Source organism: Rhodamnia argentea, chromosome 2, assembly GCF_020921035.1.
Source record: "Rhodamnia argentea isolate NSW1041297 chromosome 2, ASM2092103v1, whole genome shotgun sequence".
In the NCBI taxonomy this organism is placed as follows: domain Eukaryota; kingdom Viridiplantae; phylum Streptophyta; class Magnoliopsida; order Myrtales; family Myrtaceae; genus Rhodamnia; species Rhodamnia argentea.
This window is the reverse complement of record NC_063151.1, coordinates 27,604,915-27,622,015: the sequence shown is the minus strand read 5'-3', so window position 1 is coordinate 27,622,015 and position 17,101 is coordinate 27,604,915. Positions and strand designations below refer to the sequence as shown.

The window sequence follows — 17,101 nt, the reverse complement described above, 5'->3', positions numbered from 1 at the left end:
CTTCCGGGGATTCCGGAAAACGAAAGCCCTGAAGCGATGACAATCGAACCATAATTGGCTACGGTCCCCTCTCCCATTTTCGCTTCCCAGCTTTGTGCTTGTGTCCGATATGGTGCTAAAAAGGGGGAACGGCAACTTTATCGAACGATGGGCCCCGTCCTCAGATCATTATGGCCTTTGTCCTCAGACTGGGCCTTCGGGTTGTTCGATTCATTATGGCCCGACCCGAAAGGTTAGGCCTTGTTAAAAAGCGCGAAAGTATATATTGGTCATTCAATTTGACAAATTTTCGCTTCCGTCGTGTTGTTGCAATCACTCGTCATAAGTTCGTCCAAAATAAATCCTTTGTAATGAGCAGATATTATTTACATTAAATATGTCCCTCGGGATCAACTTCCTCATGCTAGGGAGATTTTTAACGGTGCACGGAGGTTTTTTCGCAGCGCCGATAATCCAATCTAAATATTTTTTAATAGGACTTTCGTAGACATAATGAAATGTGAATAAATTATATGAAAAAAAAAATACATTTAAAAAAAAAGATATGTTTTCTCTGTAATTTTTTTTTTTACTTGCAGGAAAAACGATATAGGTTTCGGATTTTTACTCAGTTTGGAGAAAAAGGTGAAGAATTTACTAAAGAAAAACACCAAACGAATGCAGGGTTTTTTACATAACTCCTTTCTCTTTCACAAGCAAAGCTGGAGTTCCTCTCTCTCTCTCTCTCTCTCTCTCTCTCTCTCGTAGAGCCAATTGAAGCAGACGGACAGTCTCTCTCCTCCTGAGTCTTCCAATTGCTCCCACAACTCTTCGAAGGTCCTTCGTCTCCGCTCGTGTAGGATTCTACAGTCTTTTTAGGTATAATTTTCGCTGTATTCATTTGTGGCGAGCTTTCGTCGAATCGAATTTTGGGTTGTGTTGCAGTCAAATCGGTGAAAACAGCAGATTTTATGCAACTGATTGTTCACAATCGAATTGCACCTGCTTTTAATCCCCAATTTAACTGCCCTTATCATTGCCTGCCTTTTGTCGGCGATTTTTTTTGCTTGTTGGGGTAGGTAATTTGTCGCTTTAGTCAGTTTCGTTGATCGAAATTCACATGATCTGGTGGTGTTCAGGATGACTAGACGGCAATGGTTCCTGCATGCTCGATGTTGATATTGATGTTAGCTCTCGCATTCTCTGTTCTGCGATTGAAGTTGTTGGCGAATATCAGTTGATCCGATTAGAAGGCCGTATTTATCTCTTCTTGATATTGGTTTTTGTTGTGGCTGTCAGAAAACGTTGAGAAAGACAGAGACAGAGGATGTCGGGAAGAAATCGCGGCCCCCCTCTTCCACTGAAAGGTGCGCCTCATGCGGGGCGTCCTCCTTCCATCCGCGAGCTTCCATTTAGTAGAGACCTAGGTGCAATGACTCATCCAGCATTACTGGGGGAATTGCGCGAATCCCAACTTGGCATGGGCCCTGGAAGGCGCCCTCCTCACCCTGCCATTATCGAGGAGCGTCTCGCTGCTCAACATGAAGATATTCAAGGGCTCTTGGTGGATAACCAGAGGTTAGCCGCGACGCATGTTGCTCTCAAGCAGGAACTGGAAGCTGCCCAGTATGAGTTGCAAAAGATGGTGCAGATCTCGGATTCCTTACGAGCAGAAAAGGATGTTCGGATGAGGGAATTGTATGATAAATCAGTGAGGCTGGAAGTGGATCTGCGTGCAGTGGACGCTATGAGGGGTGAGCTTGTTCAGGTCAATGCAGATATTAAGGAGCTTACGGGTGTAAGACAAGAGCTTACTGGGCAGGTGCAAGCAATGACTCAAGATTTGGCTAGGATGACGGCAGACCTACAGCAGATGCCGGCATTGCGGGCAGAGATTGAGACCATGAAGCAGGAAGTACAGCGCGCTAGGTATTGATTTATGGTCATGCGTCTCCTGTCCTCTTGAAGGGCTGCTTTTCAGTGTGGAAATTTGATTTTGTTACATGTTTTTTTGGTGTCCAGAGCTGCTATTGAGTATGAAAAGAAAGGAAGTGCCGATAATTATGAGCATGGTCAGGTGATGGAGCAGAACTTGGTTTCCATGGCCCGTGAGTTGGAGAAGCTTCGAGCAGAGATTGCTAACGCAGAGAAGAGAGCTCGTGCTGCCGCTGCTGTTGGCAATCCAGGTACTTTCTTTGTGATTTTTTCTTCATAAATACTTTTGGTTTCTAGTCAGTTTCAGGTTTCAATAATTAGCATGTCATGTCGAATTGAACTTGGTTGACTGGCTTCAAGTAGGCATTCCGGTGTTGGAATCATGGATGGGAAGGAATAAGCTTTCATCCTCTTCAACTGATTAAGTTATTGCCAAGATTTTCTATTGAATGGATGAACCAGTGAACAAAGAGGTTTTTTTGTGCTATAATATGCCAATTTCTTGTAAACCCATGGATGCTGGAGAAGTAATTGGGTTTATAGCATCTTTGTTCATTTTCCTTTCCCAGAAGAATAACTAATTGGATTTTTTACTGAAGTTGGTGATGGACATATAATGAAGACAAAGACATTCCTGTTGAATGGCTTGCCTAGTGTGCTTCCCCTGAGTTGCATGGATTAGTTTTCCATTAATTTTCTGAGGAGATATATTCCAAAGGAGCATGGTCTCAATTTCATGTATTAGTATAGGAAAATTTTTGGAAGGGAGGAATAAGTAGTTTGGCTGAATTCTGTCGTTCTGGTTCTTCCCAAGATCCAAGAGGCCTTGGGTTTGATCCTTCCCACCCTTTCATCCCTAAAGAGACCCAAAAAACTAAAAATAAATAAATTACCTATCAAGAACTCCAAGTAGATCATGTGTCTCAGAATGAATTAATATAAAAAACAGCAAATAACTTTGTTTATTAAATATTTTAAGAACGTCATATACTGCAATCAAGGAACTCGAAGTAACTGGTTAAATTTGCACGAGCTAAATCCTTATGCAGCTTGCATAGACAAATTGCACGACAAAGTCCAACCTTTACTTGAAAAAAGATTTTGTTGCAATTTTTCTATTTTTAGCAGAATCTTGCCATAAAGTCAGATATAGCAGAATCTTGGCATAAAGTTATTCTATCTTGCAATGTGATTGATCGATCAGCAATAACTGCATGAAAGAGCCGAGGAAGTCTATAAGGGTGTAGCTGAATAGCTCCATAGTAAATAAAGATGCTAGAGGAAGAGATCTCCATGTTGCCTAATTATGTGCATGAGAATTACAATCAAATGAGTGCAACTTCGGTGACATATAGAGTATGCCGGTCCCACACAAAACTTATCTTCCGGCCTACTTTAACTTTTTAGTCTACAAAAGGAAATTTTGGTAATGTAATGGTGCCACATGATCCATACGGAGGGAAAAGGGAAAAAAATCGTGAACTTCGCTGAACTTTACTTAGAAGAACTAGAGGGACGTTTTTGTTAACCTAAAAATTAAAAGGAAAAAGAAGATAAATCCATTTATTAGACAATGGAGGAAACTGCCAATAACGAGAAGTGGCTCAATGATTCTTTGAATTCGGTTTTAGTTAATGATCGAAATCTACAGTTTCTGGTGATGCATATGAAGCATTGTTGACAGCTGGATTTCAATATAAAGAAAGCAAAAAGGTAACATGCAAAGATGTTTCAACCCGGCTTCTTGTCAAGATATTTATATCACTTAGTGATTTTTTTTTTTTTGGGTCGAATATCACTTATTAATGAAGAGCATATATGCGAGGCATTTCCCAAATCAACAAAGAGATCTCTTGAAACATAGAAGAATTAGTGCTTATCAAGACTTTATTGGTTTGTAGTTATGGATGCATATCGAATGGATGGCAACGGGATGGGTTTGGGGCTGCTATTCTTGTCCTAAACCCGTTCCAAGAAATATCTCCGAATGTTACAAACCTGTTGCAAGCCTTATAGGACTTTGGAAAAAGTCCCCAACCCGTCCCACTTAAATCATCTGGTATGAATCAGCTTCCCAATGGGTTCTTGATATCCCTCTGTGTTTTGGTGGTAAAAATTATCCAACTCTAGTAAATGATAGACCATCTTGGTTAAAATCCGGAATCATGAAAAAATTGAGATTATACAACCACCCCTAATGGTTCTATAAATTTTCAACAATCATGAAAAGTGAAGGAAAAACTGTGTATATTCTAGAAAAAAGTAGATGCATATGAATTAATCCTAGTTTTGTGTATATAAAACAACATAGGCGACCTTATGTTTTTAAGAATAGTAAAAATATTTTAGTGAAATGGTTCTTGGGTTTGGATTTGGAAGTTACTGCAACGCGAATCACTAACCTGTCCCAAACCTATAGGGTTATGCAAGTGTTAACCCAATCTCGTCCCACAGCTCTAAACCGCAACTTGTTTAAGTGCTGTTAGGGTTTGGGAGGGCTAGGTACTCTACTTTACCTGGCCATTGCCATCCCTACGTATCAAGTACTACAGAAGCCCTCAAAAGAAATCTATAAATTGCGGAGTGTGTATTCTTAATTGTTTGCCTTTGCAAAGAAACCTGAAGTCGACTCCCCTTTAATGACAATTCATTCTCATTTTCCATGCAGAAGCTTCTTTCCTGTGTACATAATGATAAATCTTCTCTGTACATGCATGCACTTGATGTTAAAGAGGGAATGAATATGCTCCATTTAATTAGTTTATGTGCAAAAAATGCAAGATTTTATTTAAATGCTTTTTCAGTAAACCATCTGTTAAACGTCCTTGTCTCTTTTTTTTTTTTATCTGCAAGGCCTATCTTTTTCTTGATAGTAATGCGAATCAGGCTATTACTTTTAGACTCTACATGGGTTGCTTTTGGCCATTGCTAGATATGAACAATAAATCCTAGTTATTGTATTACTAGTGCTAAATTCAATCATGGGTTGCTTTTGGCCAGCTCAATTGATACTGACGTAAAGATGATGAAGGAACTATGAATATTTATTGCCTAATCTGATCAGGTTACCTAGTTGTACATACATTATTGTCTACTAAGTTATTGTCTAGTGTTATTACATGGCATCTTCAACACGTGAAAATGAAGCTATTACCGGCTTTTACATTTTATTGCTCCACCAGAAATGGTCCCTATTTCTCGGTTGTTCAACCTTTTAATTCTTTGTCTCTGTATGTGCAGGCTACATTACAGCTTACGCCAATCCTGAAGTTAGTTATGCTGGAAATCCTTATCCTGCTGGCTACGGCATGCATCCTGTATGTGTGTTTCTTAGAAATATTCATATTGTCTTATGGTTAACGTTTGTTTTGGACATGTCTGCATCTGATAAGGTGTTTATATAAGGGTTAAGTATTAGCGTGCTTTATCTTTGAATTCCAGATTCCTGCTGGTCTGGAAGGCTACCCCCAATATGGACATGTGCCTGCTGCTTGGGGTGCATATGCTCCTCCTGGACACAGATAGACTAGATTTGCATATCGATGTAAGCTGAGTTATAACTGTTACCTTAGGCTGCAACTCACTAGGTATATTATTAGGACTGGCTTTCCAGTTGTCATCGTACTTTTGGGGGTTTGCCTCCATTATATGCTGCCTGAAGTTGTACCAGACGTTTTGTTATTTAATGATGGTCTTCTTTAATTTTGTCGCTTTTGATGCGGAGGTCTGGCTTTTCTCTTAAATTCTTTAATGATGTTGCTTGAAAGTTCATCTCCAACAATTGCTTAACTGATAACTATGTTATTGGTGCTTCCTTTATTTAATATGACATGCTAGGTTTTGGTCAAGTTCCTTAGATAGGTACATTGCCATCCTGGTGGTTGGTTTTTAGAGGAATATGTCACAGATATGTCCGACTTAAATAATTCTCAGATCAGAAGGACTCTAAGAATTGAGTACTTGAGAATCATACATCATTCTGAGTGCAGCCTTTGGCTCAGCAACTTAGACTTTCAAGGTTTGTAGTATCCTTAGGTTAATAGGATTAGATGAGAGATCTTAGTCATCAACCTTGCCAAAAACACATCTAGTCATCAACCGCGCAAAAACCACATCGTTGTCATCTGCCTCTACTAATTTCAACAGGGTGTCAACCTCATATTTGACTAATTTGGCTATGTAAGTCAGGCGGTAGAATATAGATTGAGAATGACATGCGAAGCCTGCCCATCACCTAAGAAGTTTCTGGATATTGGATTCCATCTTCAGCTTTTACATGACATGTAAATGGAGTAAAGAGGTTTAGCTCATGTAGGGCACCATGTATTTTGTGACCTATTCCCATGACTTTTGTTCCGACCTTTTTATCACAACAACCCTTCTTTGTGATCAGAGTTTCGGTTGATTTCCCTTACTCATTCCCCGTAACTTTTGTGGGATCTTTTCATCATAATCAGATCACATCCAGGCTTGGAATAGTCTGATTTTTTATGTTTCTTTCTTGTCTCTGGTGAGGACTTTTGTGATTCTATTTCATGTAGCTTGCTTTTGTTTGTGTCCTATTTTGGGCTGTAGAATATTCATCTGTTCCGAGGCTTGAGAAGCTGGCCAGTATTAATTCTGGCTTCTGCCGAGGGAGATCACTTCCTCCAATTTGGGTTGTTGGTCTTGGTATGTCCCAAGGCTGACTTGTGGTGTAAATTTTATCTGTGTGAAATATTCTGGGTTATATTGACAACCTCCTTTAGTATGACACCAGACTTGTAACATCCAGTGGGAGCAGTTGCCTCTCTCTGCCTCTCACAAAAGCTAAGCAAAGTTTCTCATGCTTCTAGTATGAAGTTGATGCAATTTAGGAGTGTGACTGTCCCATCAATTTGGGCAGTGGAATAGATTGAATGGACAGTTTTAGCTGGTGAAGTTTGTGCCCTTGATTTCTCCTTTCAAAGAAATTTTTTAATTGAAGAGCTCCATTCATCTCATTCCATTGCCAAAAAGCAGCAGCCACGTATTCCTTGCTTGCACCTTCTAAATGAAAGATATTCAACATTGATGCTACAGGATCATTTTATGGTCAAGTAAGTGCTGTGTGTCTAAGATATTGTCCTCTACTTTGTTCTTTCTGCATTTGTTTTCCTTGGTTGAGGTTACTCTAACACAGGGATACTTGGAAGATATACTAAAGCTGATGTTAACCCAAACAAGAGTAACTGGTAGAATTTGTTGTTGTTTTGAGGCGAAAAGTTGTAGCATTGTTTCATTTCCAGATTACTTGGTTCTTGGTTCTTGGTTCTAGTCGGAAAGAAAGGGCTAGCTGCTAGCAAACTGGCTTTTGCTTGCCCATCAAGTTGTCAATATGTTGGTTCGAAGGATTTCCTTTTTTTACTATAACAGAAGCCGTTTTGCTTCTTGATCTTTTTTATTAGCAATGCAATTTTGAGGGACTAAATGTCTGGTTGATATGATTGATGACAACTCTGGGAAGATAAATTTGATGTTTGATCAGAGAGGAACAGCGGCACTTCAAGTCTATTGCTTTGGTTGTTTTGATGGGAAGAGATAAACAGGAGCACGAGTCCGATTTGGCAAAAAGTCTTATGCAAACTGAGGAGGAAAATGGGGTGACTGTATCTTGAGGAAGATTCTTCTAGTATTTTAGTTTAAAAGTGGAAGTGCGTGTGGACTTTGATAGAAGATTTTATATGGCATAAATGTTTTTACTGAGGAAGAGGACATATTGGTGGTGGTGGAAACCTCCCTCATCCTCATGGTGTTAGTTATGTCATTCTTAAATGAAATAAATTACAATTGGAAGGCGTTTGAGAGATTATCAAACTTGAATAGGTATTTGAATTGTCCGAGAGGCTGTTGCACTTAATTTTCATTCTGTTGCTAAAAATACTGTATATGCACTCCATTAACATTTTTAATTGGATATCCACGCGGACATGGTGTTGTCAATACGACACTAACTATTCATGGAAGGAATTTCGGTGACTGTCAGTAGATTTTTTGCACACTGCCTTTGTCTTGCGTTGATTTAGATTATTAAGACTTTGCTTTGCATGTTTCATGGCTGAATTGGTGATTCATGTTTTCTCTTTCTGTTATCCTGTGACTTGCGAACGCCTATGTTGTAGCTTATTTGTTATTATTTTGTTGAGGATGATATATTCTTGTGTAAAATTCTCACCTTTTCCATATTTTCCAGAGTTCTTCACTGTTTGTTTATTTTCTGTCCTTCACCGCTCTGAATTATATACTCAAATGTTCTGATTCCAGGTTACTGCTTCTGTGCTCCAGCGCCCTTTATACGGGCAATGTTCCTGTTACTGGTCATTATCAAATGAGGTGTGTTCACTTTGTTAGCAAGCACTCTTTACCCAAGTTATTTATTTCATGATACTGCTCTCGTCGCTGTTGGGAAAAAAACTGGCCAGACCCTTTTTTCTTTCTATGTGCTAGTTATCCCTACCAGTCACTCGAGCCAATCTCTGTCAAAAGTTTTTAATTGAACATGTGAACTGTAAGTCTCTATGTTGCCAATAGAATGGATCCTTTCAGGTCACAGGATATAGTTGCAATGGTCAATGTGTTGCGTGTGCAGGTTATGATGTGTGAACTGTGAAAAGAGATATGAGGCCCGGAGGATGATGCACAGTCGATCCTCTATTTGGTTGTCAGCATGTTTCTTCTATCTACTGACCTTCTGTTGGATATGTTTGTTTAACAGAACAATGATGGACATGTCAATGCCGTTCGGCGGGACTGTGCTGCATAGTTTATAGTACGGGGAGCAGTGGAGTTTCCGGGGATTCTGAGTGTGATTGAAAGGACCATCACTTGACGAGCGACAGAAGAGCATGCTAGGTGCACCTTTTGCAGCCGATGATGCAAAGACAGGTTGAGGAATCTTGGGGACCGCCCTCTTGTCATGAAAAGTTGTTGCTGCTGAGCGGTGAAACCGATGACCTCTCTTGACTTGGTTCGTTCAAGTTTTTAACAGAATCCAATGTCTTTCTCCTCTTCGTGGGTAACTTTGGCAAGGTACGGCAAGGTCGCTGTGGCTCCACTTTGCCAATTAGAATCGTAACTAGTAATGCTCCGGGTAGCCTATTACAGACAAATATGGAGCGTCAAAGAGCAAAATTTGAAAATCGAGCATTATTAACTTGGTTTGCACCCTGTATTTGTTAGAGCTCCCATCTCGCACCAGATTATCATATTATAAATACGGGAACATTATCAGTGAGACGGTGACAGGCTGTCGAGGTTTTTTGAACTAAATAAAATGATTCGACCTCTTGAACCAAAAAAAAGAAAAAGAAAGAATAAATGATTCAAGACTGAGTGATCTCTGTGGAGCCTACGCTAGTTAGGAGGCATTTTTCCAGGAAGATGCCCTCTCATATGTCCTTTTGTCCGCCTGCCGGCCTCCATGACTCACCTGTATGAAAATCGTTTTGCGATATCGGACATTGTAGAATCATGAACTCTCCCTTGGCCAAGTTACGTTTTCCTTCTCAACTCAGTAAAATTCAATTTCAAAAATTACAAAACGACCGAAATCGAAACATTTATATTTGAAAGATCTCAAGTAATTCACATTAAATAAAAGGGCACATGGTACATATTGCAAACGAAAATTGGGGCAGTACTACGTTTGCACGACGCGCTTGATGTATTCGTATTCATCTGATTTGCTTGGATGACTCGCACCGAATCGTAGCGACGTCACCATCAGCAGTTCAACGGGCGAACCGAAAGATGCAGTCCCCAGCCTTGCTCTCCTCCTGTAATGGAAGAAGCATCGTCTTCGATCACCAACCCCCGTCAGCTCCCACAATACGCGATCCATCGAGAGCTAATCTGATACTCGAACCCCGCTTCAAATTCCGCACCTTCCCATCATCAAAATCGATCTCGCCCTCGCCCTCCGTCGACGTCGACTTCTCGTCATTCGATCGCGATATCTCGATGCCTTTGGCCGTCCAAAAGGACCGGAATGCCCTCCTTTTGTCAATTCCACTTCGAGAGTGGGGACTGACGTCTGGCGGCTTCACTGTGGAGTTTCGACGAACACCTTCGATGCGAGCGAGGGTAGAAGCTTACGAGACTGGATTGAGCTGGTGGGTGAGGTGATATCGACGGCATTCCCCATATGGGTGGCGCTGGGGTGCTTGCTGGGGCTCGTGAAGCCGAGTTGCTACGACTGGGTCAAGCCCAAGTGGACCGTTCTTGGGATTGCGGTGACCATGCTTGGCATGGGTATGACCCTCAGTTTCGATGATCTTCGTGGCGCTTTGGCCATGCCCAAGGAGTTGATCTCCGGCTTTGTGCTCCAGTACTCGGTTTGTTCTGCTCTTATGTCTAGTCACTCGGAAATTTGATTTGATTTGCTTTTATGGACTGCTAATGATAAAGTTGTGATGTTTCACTGACGATCGGAACGTATATACGTAATAATTTGAAATACAGTGCAGAAAGCTGTAAAATGGTGGATTTCTGTTATTGTTCTAGCTCCTGACTTTGAGGACGACGAGTCACCTTGGTGTGTTTACTCTGAAGGGGATAGGCACATGGTTTGATCACGATGCAACGTTGTATCTGTGCTTACAGGAGCAGGATAGGAAGATGTTTATACTTGTTTTTTGACAAACATTTCGCCATACTTGTACTTCAGTTACCTACCGAGATTACCCTAGTTTTTTTTCTCCTCACTGAACTCTTCTTGTCTGTAACAGCCAATTACAGACGCCTCGTTGTGGGCATGTGCTCATTTTCTACCCGTTTACTGAGACATGTTCGGTCCAGAATAATGTGTTACTTGTGGCAGGTTATGCCAATCTCTGGATTTCTTGTTAGCAAGTTTTTGAATCTACCTTCACATTATGCAGCCGGATTAATATTGGTTGGCTGTTGTCCTGGCGGTATGTGCGTTTTTTCTTATCCTCACATCGCTTTACAACACAATCCTTGTCTCTCTCTCTCTCTTCTATCTCAGCACATTCTGAATCTATTACTTGCAGGGACGGCAAGTAATATAGTCACTTATATTGCACGGTAAGTCAATTCCTGAAGATAGTATCTTGAGAAGTATTTGAGCTGCTGTTTATTGCTCGTATCAAAGTATGATGGGTTTTTTGTGATCTAGGGGAAATGTTGCTCTTTCAGTGTTGATGACAGCAGCAAGCACTGTATCAGCTGTGGTTGGTAAACAGAAATCGATTTCTCATGTCTTCCTCCTTGACTGTAGGATCATTCAAACGTCTTAGTTATAAAATGCATTTAGTTTAATCTCTTTTAGCAAGGCATGTCATGTGTAATGAATTCATTCTATGTTATGACGGGAATGAAGTGCATGTCCTGTTATCTCCACAACAGGCACTCTGGTTCCATACACTTCATGTAGAGTATAATTACCCATCATTTTCCTTTTCCTCTGATGTTGCAGATAATGACTCCATTTCTGACCTCCAAACTTGCTGGACAGTATGTTGCGGTTGATGCAGCTGGATTGCTGCTTTCGACGCTTCAGGTTACTTCTCTCGCCTTAAAGTTCGTGTTTGCATGGTTGTTTATACCTCTCTCTAGTACTTACATAGAAGTAGGAAATACAGGTAGTCCTTCTTCCTGTCCTGGCCGGTGCATTTCTTAACCAGTATTTCCAGAGTTTGGTTAAGTTAGTTTCCCCCTTGATGCCACCTATTGCTGTGGCAACTGTGGCTGTATTATGTGGAAATGCAATTGCACAGAGCTCTTCGGCAATACTCATGTCAGGCCGACAAGTTCTGCTTGCCGCATCACTTCTTCATGCATCTGGATTTTTCTTTGGCTATATACTCTCTAGAGTACTTGGGCTGGATGTCCCATCAGCAAAAACTGTCTCGATCGAGGTGGGAATGCAGGTATATCATCTCATTCTTGAAGCTTGATGTAAAAGCTAGAGCACTCCACTTGCATTGGCTTTCCATTCTAGTATGCCTGGTTGTATCTGTATCTTAGACCTTCCAGTGTTTAATCTTTTATATGCATTTTCTACTAGAGTTCGTGCTTGAATATGACTTACAAATATTTATCAAACTGTTTCGTTTTGTTTCTTCCTTTCCTGTTTTCAGAACTCAGTGCTGGGAGTAGTTCTGGCCACACAACATTTTGGGAACCCACTGACGGCAGTGCCATGTGCAGTCTCAAGTGTATGTCATTCGATTTTCGGCAGTGTCTTGGCAGGAATCTGGAGACGCTCTTCGCCCTCTCAAAAGCTTGAGTAGAAGTGTATTGCTTTAGCTTCCGAAGACCTTTATTCTAGACTTTCGGCTTCTCTTCTTCAGTGCTGGGCATTGAGATCACATGTTTGAGAATTGGGATGCAGTCAGATTTACCTCGTCTCGTTATGGGGAAAAATATTTGCATAGAAGCATGCTCATTAGTCAACTAGAACGCCGGAAAAAAAATGTATGGGAAGTGCGAACATCACAAGTTACCCTTTCTGAAGATTTGCCTTGAGCCAGTTCAAACACGTCGCAAATTGGCAACTACGGTTTGTGATGACTAAGTGATAGGAGGAGATAACGACTTCGAGGGTGGACCGGTGGAGTAGATACCTGGATCAAAATTGAGGACGCTTAAGGGGCCCGTAGTCGCAGGTTACGCACTACCTGTCGCCCGTAACAGGAAGATGCTCAATTTGAATTCCAGATCGCTTTCTGCACATGACCAGATTAGGATGATGCTCGGTCAGCTATCTCCTAACGCAGGCAGCTTAGCTCCAACTGTGTCTTTCGAGCTGTAGATACAAATAGCAACGAAAAGATGAAGCCGTGCCTCCCTCTTTACTAAACAACCAATGATAAGTCGGGCAATTAATAACTGAACCGAAGAATTTGGAGCGAAAATTTATTAAAAATTCAAAATGTTTCTGAAGAAAATTGAAGATTGTAAGAGTTTTCTCCCTATTTTACTCCCAGGTTGTCATCCAACCGGCGCTTAGAGGTTCGTGAAGCAGAGTCTTTATGTCTTGCGGAGGGGGATGGACATTTTAATAAGTAACATTACTAGGAGCTATGCTTGATCGCTTAACAGTTTTTGATGTACTTCTCTTAGCTGGAGGTTAATTAAATTTGTGGAGAGAACTTTTCACTATTAACCTCGCCATAAAATTTGCAGCAAAAATTCTCTTTGACCAATATATATAGGGTGTTCACACGATACAACAAACGATTTAGGTGAACTTGATTTTTAAGAATATTTTATTGACCGACCCAAGTCGGTAAAAAGCAAATCAATAGTATATCTACCGTTAAATAATTAGAAAGGTAGTTAATGACTGGCGCAATATACAAACAGTGTTCAGGCTAATTTGGGATTAGCAATTAGCTTTCGAAATTTCACCGCGTATTGGCTGGCTGCATGCGAAATTTTCACGCATTTTCAGCTTCTCCCGCCAAATTCAAAACCGAAATACGAAACCAAAGAATGAAAGGAAAAAAGGAGGGAGCGTTGTTTGTTCTCTTCCCCTCTCGTGTGTGTGTGAGTTCCCGCCTCCTCCATTTTCGCTCCCCCTTCAAAACTCAAAACCCCCCGAAACTCAAGTCCCTTCCAACTTCTCTCTCTCTCTCTCTCTCTCTCTCTCCATTTGTCAAGAAGAAGCAGAAGGAACAGCTAAAGCTGCTGCTTCCGTTCACGAGCGAGAGCAATGAACTACCAGGGCTTGCCTCCTCTGAAACGATTCGCTCTCTTGCAATGGAGGCATAATCAAGAGAACACGGACCCCGCGTCGAATTCTCTTCCACTTCCCGCGAAGAAACGCAAGGAGTCTCGCCACTTGACTCCACTTTCTTCGGATCTCGTGGCCCGCACCACTACCTATTGCTTGCCTACGAAGAAGAGAGTGTGGGCTCTGGACCCAGATCTGGAGCCCCTTTTGCCTCTCGACCTCAATGCCGAGTACAAGCCTTGTTTTCTCGAAGTTGGATCCGAAGCAGAGAAGGAGAGAGCTTCCAAAACCAAGAAAATCAATGAAGAAGAAGATGGGGAAAAGGAGCAGCCTTTGGTTTTGGATCCTAACACTCAAGAAGTAGTGACGATCGGCAATCAAGAAGACCAAGAGAGAAATGGTAATGGCAAAGACGAGGAGGAGGACGGGATCGTATGTGCTATATGTCAAAGTACGGACGGAGACCCGGAAGACCCGATCGTGTTCTGTGACGGTTGCGATCTGATGGCGCACACCACTTGCTATGGGAACCCTCTTGCGAAGGGTGTTCCGGAAGGCGACTGGTTCTGCAATCAATGCTTGGTTTCTAATACTTCTAAAAGCAGAGTCGAGTCCTTTTCTTGTTGTTTGTGTCCAAACAGTGGAGGTGCTTTGAAGTCCACCGTCGAGGGCTCGTGGGCTCATGTTGTTTGCGCCCTGCTTGTCCCCGAGGTCTTCTTCGAGGACCCAGAAGGGAGGGATTCGATCAATTGTTCTAAGGTTCCAAAGAAGAGGTGGGAGAAGAAGTGCTATGTTTGCCAAGACACAAACGGGTGTGCCGTTGATTGCTCTGAGCCTAAATGTCCTTTGGCTTTTCATGTTACTTGTGGGTTGAGTCAGGATCTTTGCATTGAGTACCGAGAAGGGAAGAGGAATGCTGCCATCGTTGCTGGTTTTTGCAAGAACCACACCGAATTGTGGAAAAAGGTACAATTTCTCTTTTATTTCCTCTAAAGTTGTCTGATTTATCTACATTCAAGGAGGATGTCCAAATTCAAGGAACCTAATTCCTCGACTTGTTTGTATTGGGTGTTTGGTTTCTTGTGGATGAGTTTACAAGTCCTGTTGCTTTATGGTTTTCTGCAGCAAGAACGGACAGGAAAGTTCAAGATTGTAGCTAGGGAAGACCAGCGCTAGAGGGACCTGGAGCAATCAAGTTAAATGTTGCGGCAGCTTTGATTGTCTTGCATTGCAAATTTGGCGAAATGAGATTTTCCGCACTGGAAAAGTTAGTTTGTCGTTTTGTAGGTTCTGTTATGTGTTTTGACTCATTAATCGCTGTAGTCTAATGCTTGAATAACTGGTAAATGATTCGTAATCCTTTGCTCAGTGCTTCTTGTTGTCAAGCTAAGCTGAATGAAATTTCTTTCTTCAGCAATTCAGCTTCCATTTTAGATGCATTTGGCTGGTGGTGCAGTGAAGTCTTTTTTAGCTGTCAGCCATATATCCTAGGACAGTATGATTCAATCTTTGTATCTGCTTTCTTTCATTACCATGATTTTGATTACAATGAAGTAATTATATACATTGACAATGAGTACTTTTGGATAAGCGCAATCATCTAAAAGCAATCTTGAATCAAGTTATTCATCTCATTCGATATGAAGTAACATGTTTGCGCTTTAAAGCTTTGGCGCAGATGTTGACCATGAAGAGATCTGGATAAAAGGATCCCTATTTAATAGTATCAAATTAGAATTTACCCGAAAATCTTTTGAATCTTGAGTCGGGGCGTATTGACATTTTGTTCTTGGCTGTAGACGGTAGACTGCATTATCAAGTTGATGGATTCCGGATCCCCTACCATAAAGGTAGGGGTGGCATTGATGGATTCGGATCCCCTGCCATAAAGTTGATTCCATCGTAAGAAAAGGGGGAAAAAAAGGCCGGACGGTATGACAAGATGCTGAAGCCAGAAGCCAACTAGAGCTAGTAGTCTTCTGTCTCTAAGTCATTGGCCTTATGTCGATGTCAATCTCACTCGGTCACTCAAAACCTTTCTCTAAAAGGGCAAAACAGTGACGCTTGTGAATGATTTGCCTTGCTTTTTCACCAGGATTGTGCAATGATGCTATCCGTAGGTTTTCCTTTTCTCTTTGCTTTGCTTCTTTTGACAGATCAACGGAGGACCAAGAAAATCCTCCACCACGTTTGTGAACACTTCCCCCTTATGCAGATAAAGTCAGATCTTTTCCTAAAATGTGACTGTGGAAGAAGATGCTCAGTACGGAGAAAAGTAAAAGTCATGTTTTCACCTTTTGTCTTGTCCATCACTTAACAGTCATTATGCTATATTTGGTCAACGAAAATAAAGCAGTTTGTCTTCTCCTTTTGAATGCCTTTGGTTAATACTGTTTCAGTCACAAAGGGATACATGAGGAACCCTCGGAACGTAAAGCTAAGACCACAGTGTAAGTTCATTTCTGCAGTAATGAGTTGGGCAGAATTCGATATCGCAAATAGTAAAACAACCAGTCTTAGATTATGAAGAACAAGAAAGGAACATAGAGCCAGAAAAGAGATTTGCTCTGCCAGCCAATTCAGATGTTGAATTTGCTAGCAGACATTTCTCGGGCAAACTACGAGTGATCTTTTATTTACATTGTCCTTGAAATTGAATGAGGGAAGCAAGGAAGTTCACAGACTTCATCGTAGGCTTCGTAGCCGAGGCCTTTTCATTTTCTGTTTCGGAAAGGAGTTGCCGATAGGATTAGGCCCTGAATGCACTTCATGCAACACTTTCCTCCGAACTTGATCATCATCACCATCATTGCTGTTGTTGGTGTCATCTCCTACAGATGCCTGCTTTGATTGAGGAATCAACTTGCGATGAAAGAAACCTTCTTGGAATTGATTTGAAAGAGCTCTACTTGCTTCAACCCGAAACTCCATCGGCAAGTCTTCAGCAGTCTCTGCATCTGATGAGTAGATATGTTCATCTTGCTGATAATTACTGTCTATAATGGGCATGCACCCGCACATGACTGCACATGAATACATGGAGAGAGAGAGAGAGAGAGAGAGAGAGAGAGGATACCTCGTGATGTTGCCTCGGCAAGGTTGGAGTGAAGGAAGAAACAGGAGACACAAAAGATGATAAGAAGAGAGGAAAGTTTCATGAGGAAGAGACAATGCAAGTTCTGATCGAGTTTATGTTAAGGACGGGTGAGTTTTGTGTAAAAGCAGAGTGATTACTGGAGGAGGAGATCCAAGTGACATGGGTGATATTGTTGTTTCCGGAGATGGCAACAAAAGGAGAGTGTCTTCTTGTGGTGGGAGAGTTGGACAAGTAGGGCTAGCTAGTGAGACTTTTCAAATTACGAGTCCTCATCCACGGACCCTTCACCCCTGCCGTGTCGTTTGGTAAGAGAGAGAAATGACAGAATTCTCGATTCAGACGGGTTATATGGCTCTCTTAGCCTGTCATGCCCC

At 41.5% G+C, this 17,101-nt stretch overlaps 3 protein-coding genes across 8 annotated transcripts; all 3 read left to right on the top strand.

Annotated features, from left to right (window-relative positions):
• The first annotated feature begins 696 nt into the window (after nt 1-696).
• LOC115737381 (protein FLX-like 1) lies at nt 697-5,612 on the top strand. 6 transcript variants are annotated; one of them, XM_048274237.1, is made up of 5 exons: nt 697-821; nt 1,360-1,908; nt 2,002-2,165; nt 5,155-5,231; nt 5,356-5,458. In XM_048274237.1, exons 2-5 carry the CDS (start codon nt 1,412-1,414, stop codon nt 5,437-5,439), a joined length of 822 nt encoding a protein of 273 aa, XP_048130194.1. In that variant the 5' UTR covers nt 697-821; nt 1,360-1,411; the 3' UTR covers nt 5,440-5,458. The 6 variants fall into 6 exon arrangements, with proteins under 6 accessions (XP_048130194.1, XP_048130191.1, XP_048130192.1 ...); XM_048274234.1 differs by having other exon boundaries at nt 704-821; nt 1,277-1,908; XM_048274235.1 differs by having other exon boundaries at nt 724-816; nt 1,119-1,908.
• Nucleotides 5,613-9,562: 3,950 nt separating this feature from the next.
• On the top strand, nt 9,563-12,433 carry LOC115737530 (probable sodium/metabolite cotransporter BASS1, chloroplastic). Its single transcript, XM_030669692.2, is given in 9 exon segments — nt 9,563-9,849; nt 9,851-9,907; nt 9,909-10,265; nt 10,751-10,844; nt 10,944-10,977; nt 11,069-11,123; nt 11,369-11,452; nt 11,535-11,822; nt 12,033-12,433. Coding segments are annotated over 9 exon segments (1,290 nt in total). The 5' UTR covers nt 9,563-9,681; the 3' UTR covers nt 12,186-12,433.
• Nucleotides 12,434-13,503: 1,070 nt separating this feature from the next.
• LOC115737610 (protein Jade-1) lies at nt 13,504-15,110 on the top strand. Its single transcript, XM_030669811.2, has 2 exons — nt 13,504-14,596; nt 14,756-15,110. The coding sequence occupies exons 1-2, from the start codon at nt 13,610-13,612 to the stop codon at nt 14,804-14,806; spliced, it is 1,038 nt and encodes a 345-aa protein (XP_030525671.2). The 5' UTR covers nt 13,504-13,609; the 3' UTR covers nt 14,807-15,110.
• The last annotated feature ends 1,991 nt before the right edge of the window (nt 15,111-17,101 follow it).

What these genes read in the sequence shown, in the direction of transcription:
- LOC115737381 (XM_030669480.2), top strand. Translation starts at nt 1,307, where the DNA reads ATGTCGGGAAGAAATCGCGGCCCCCCTCTTCCACTGAAAGGTGCGCCT. An exon ending in CAGGAAGTACAGCGCGCTAG is followed by an intron (nt 1,909 to 2,001) that starts GTATTGATTTAT and finishes TTTGGTGTCCAG; the next exon opens with AGCTGCTATTGAGTATGAAA. An exon ending in CGCTGCTGTTGGCAATCCAG is followed by an intron (nt 2,166 to 5,154) that starts GTACTTTCTTTG and finishes CTGTATGTGCAG; the next exon opens with GCTACATTACAGCTTACGCC.
- LOC115737610 (XM_030669811.2), top strand. Translation starts at nt 13,610, where the DNA reads ATGAACTACCAGGGCTTGCCTCCTCTGAAACGATTCGCTCTCTTGCAA. An exon ending in ACACCGAATTGTGGAAAAAG is followed by an intron (nt 14,597 to 14,755) that starts GTACAATTTCTC and finishes GGTTTTCTGCAG; the next exon opens with CAAGAACGGACAGGAAAGTT.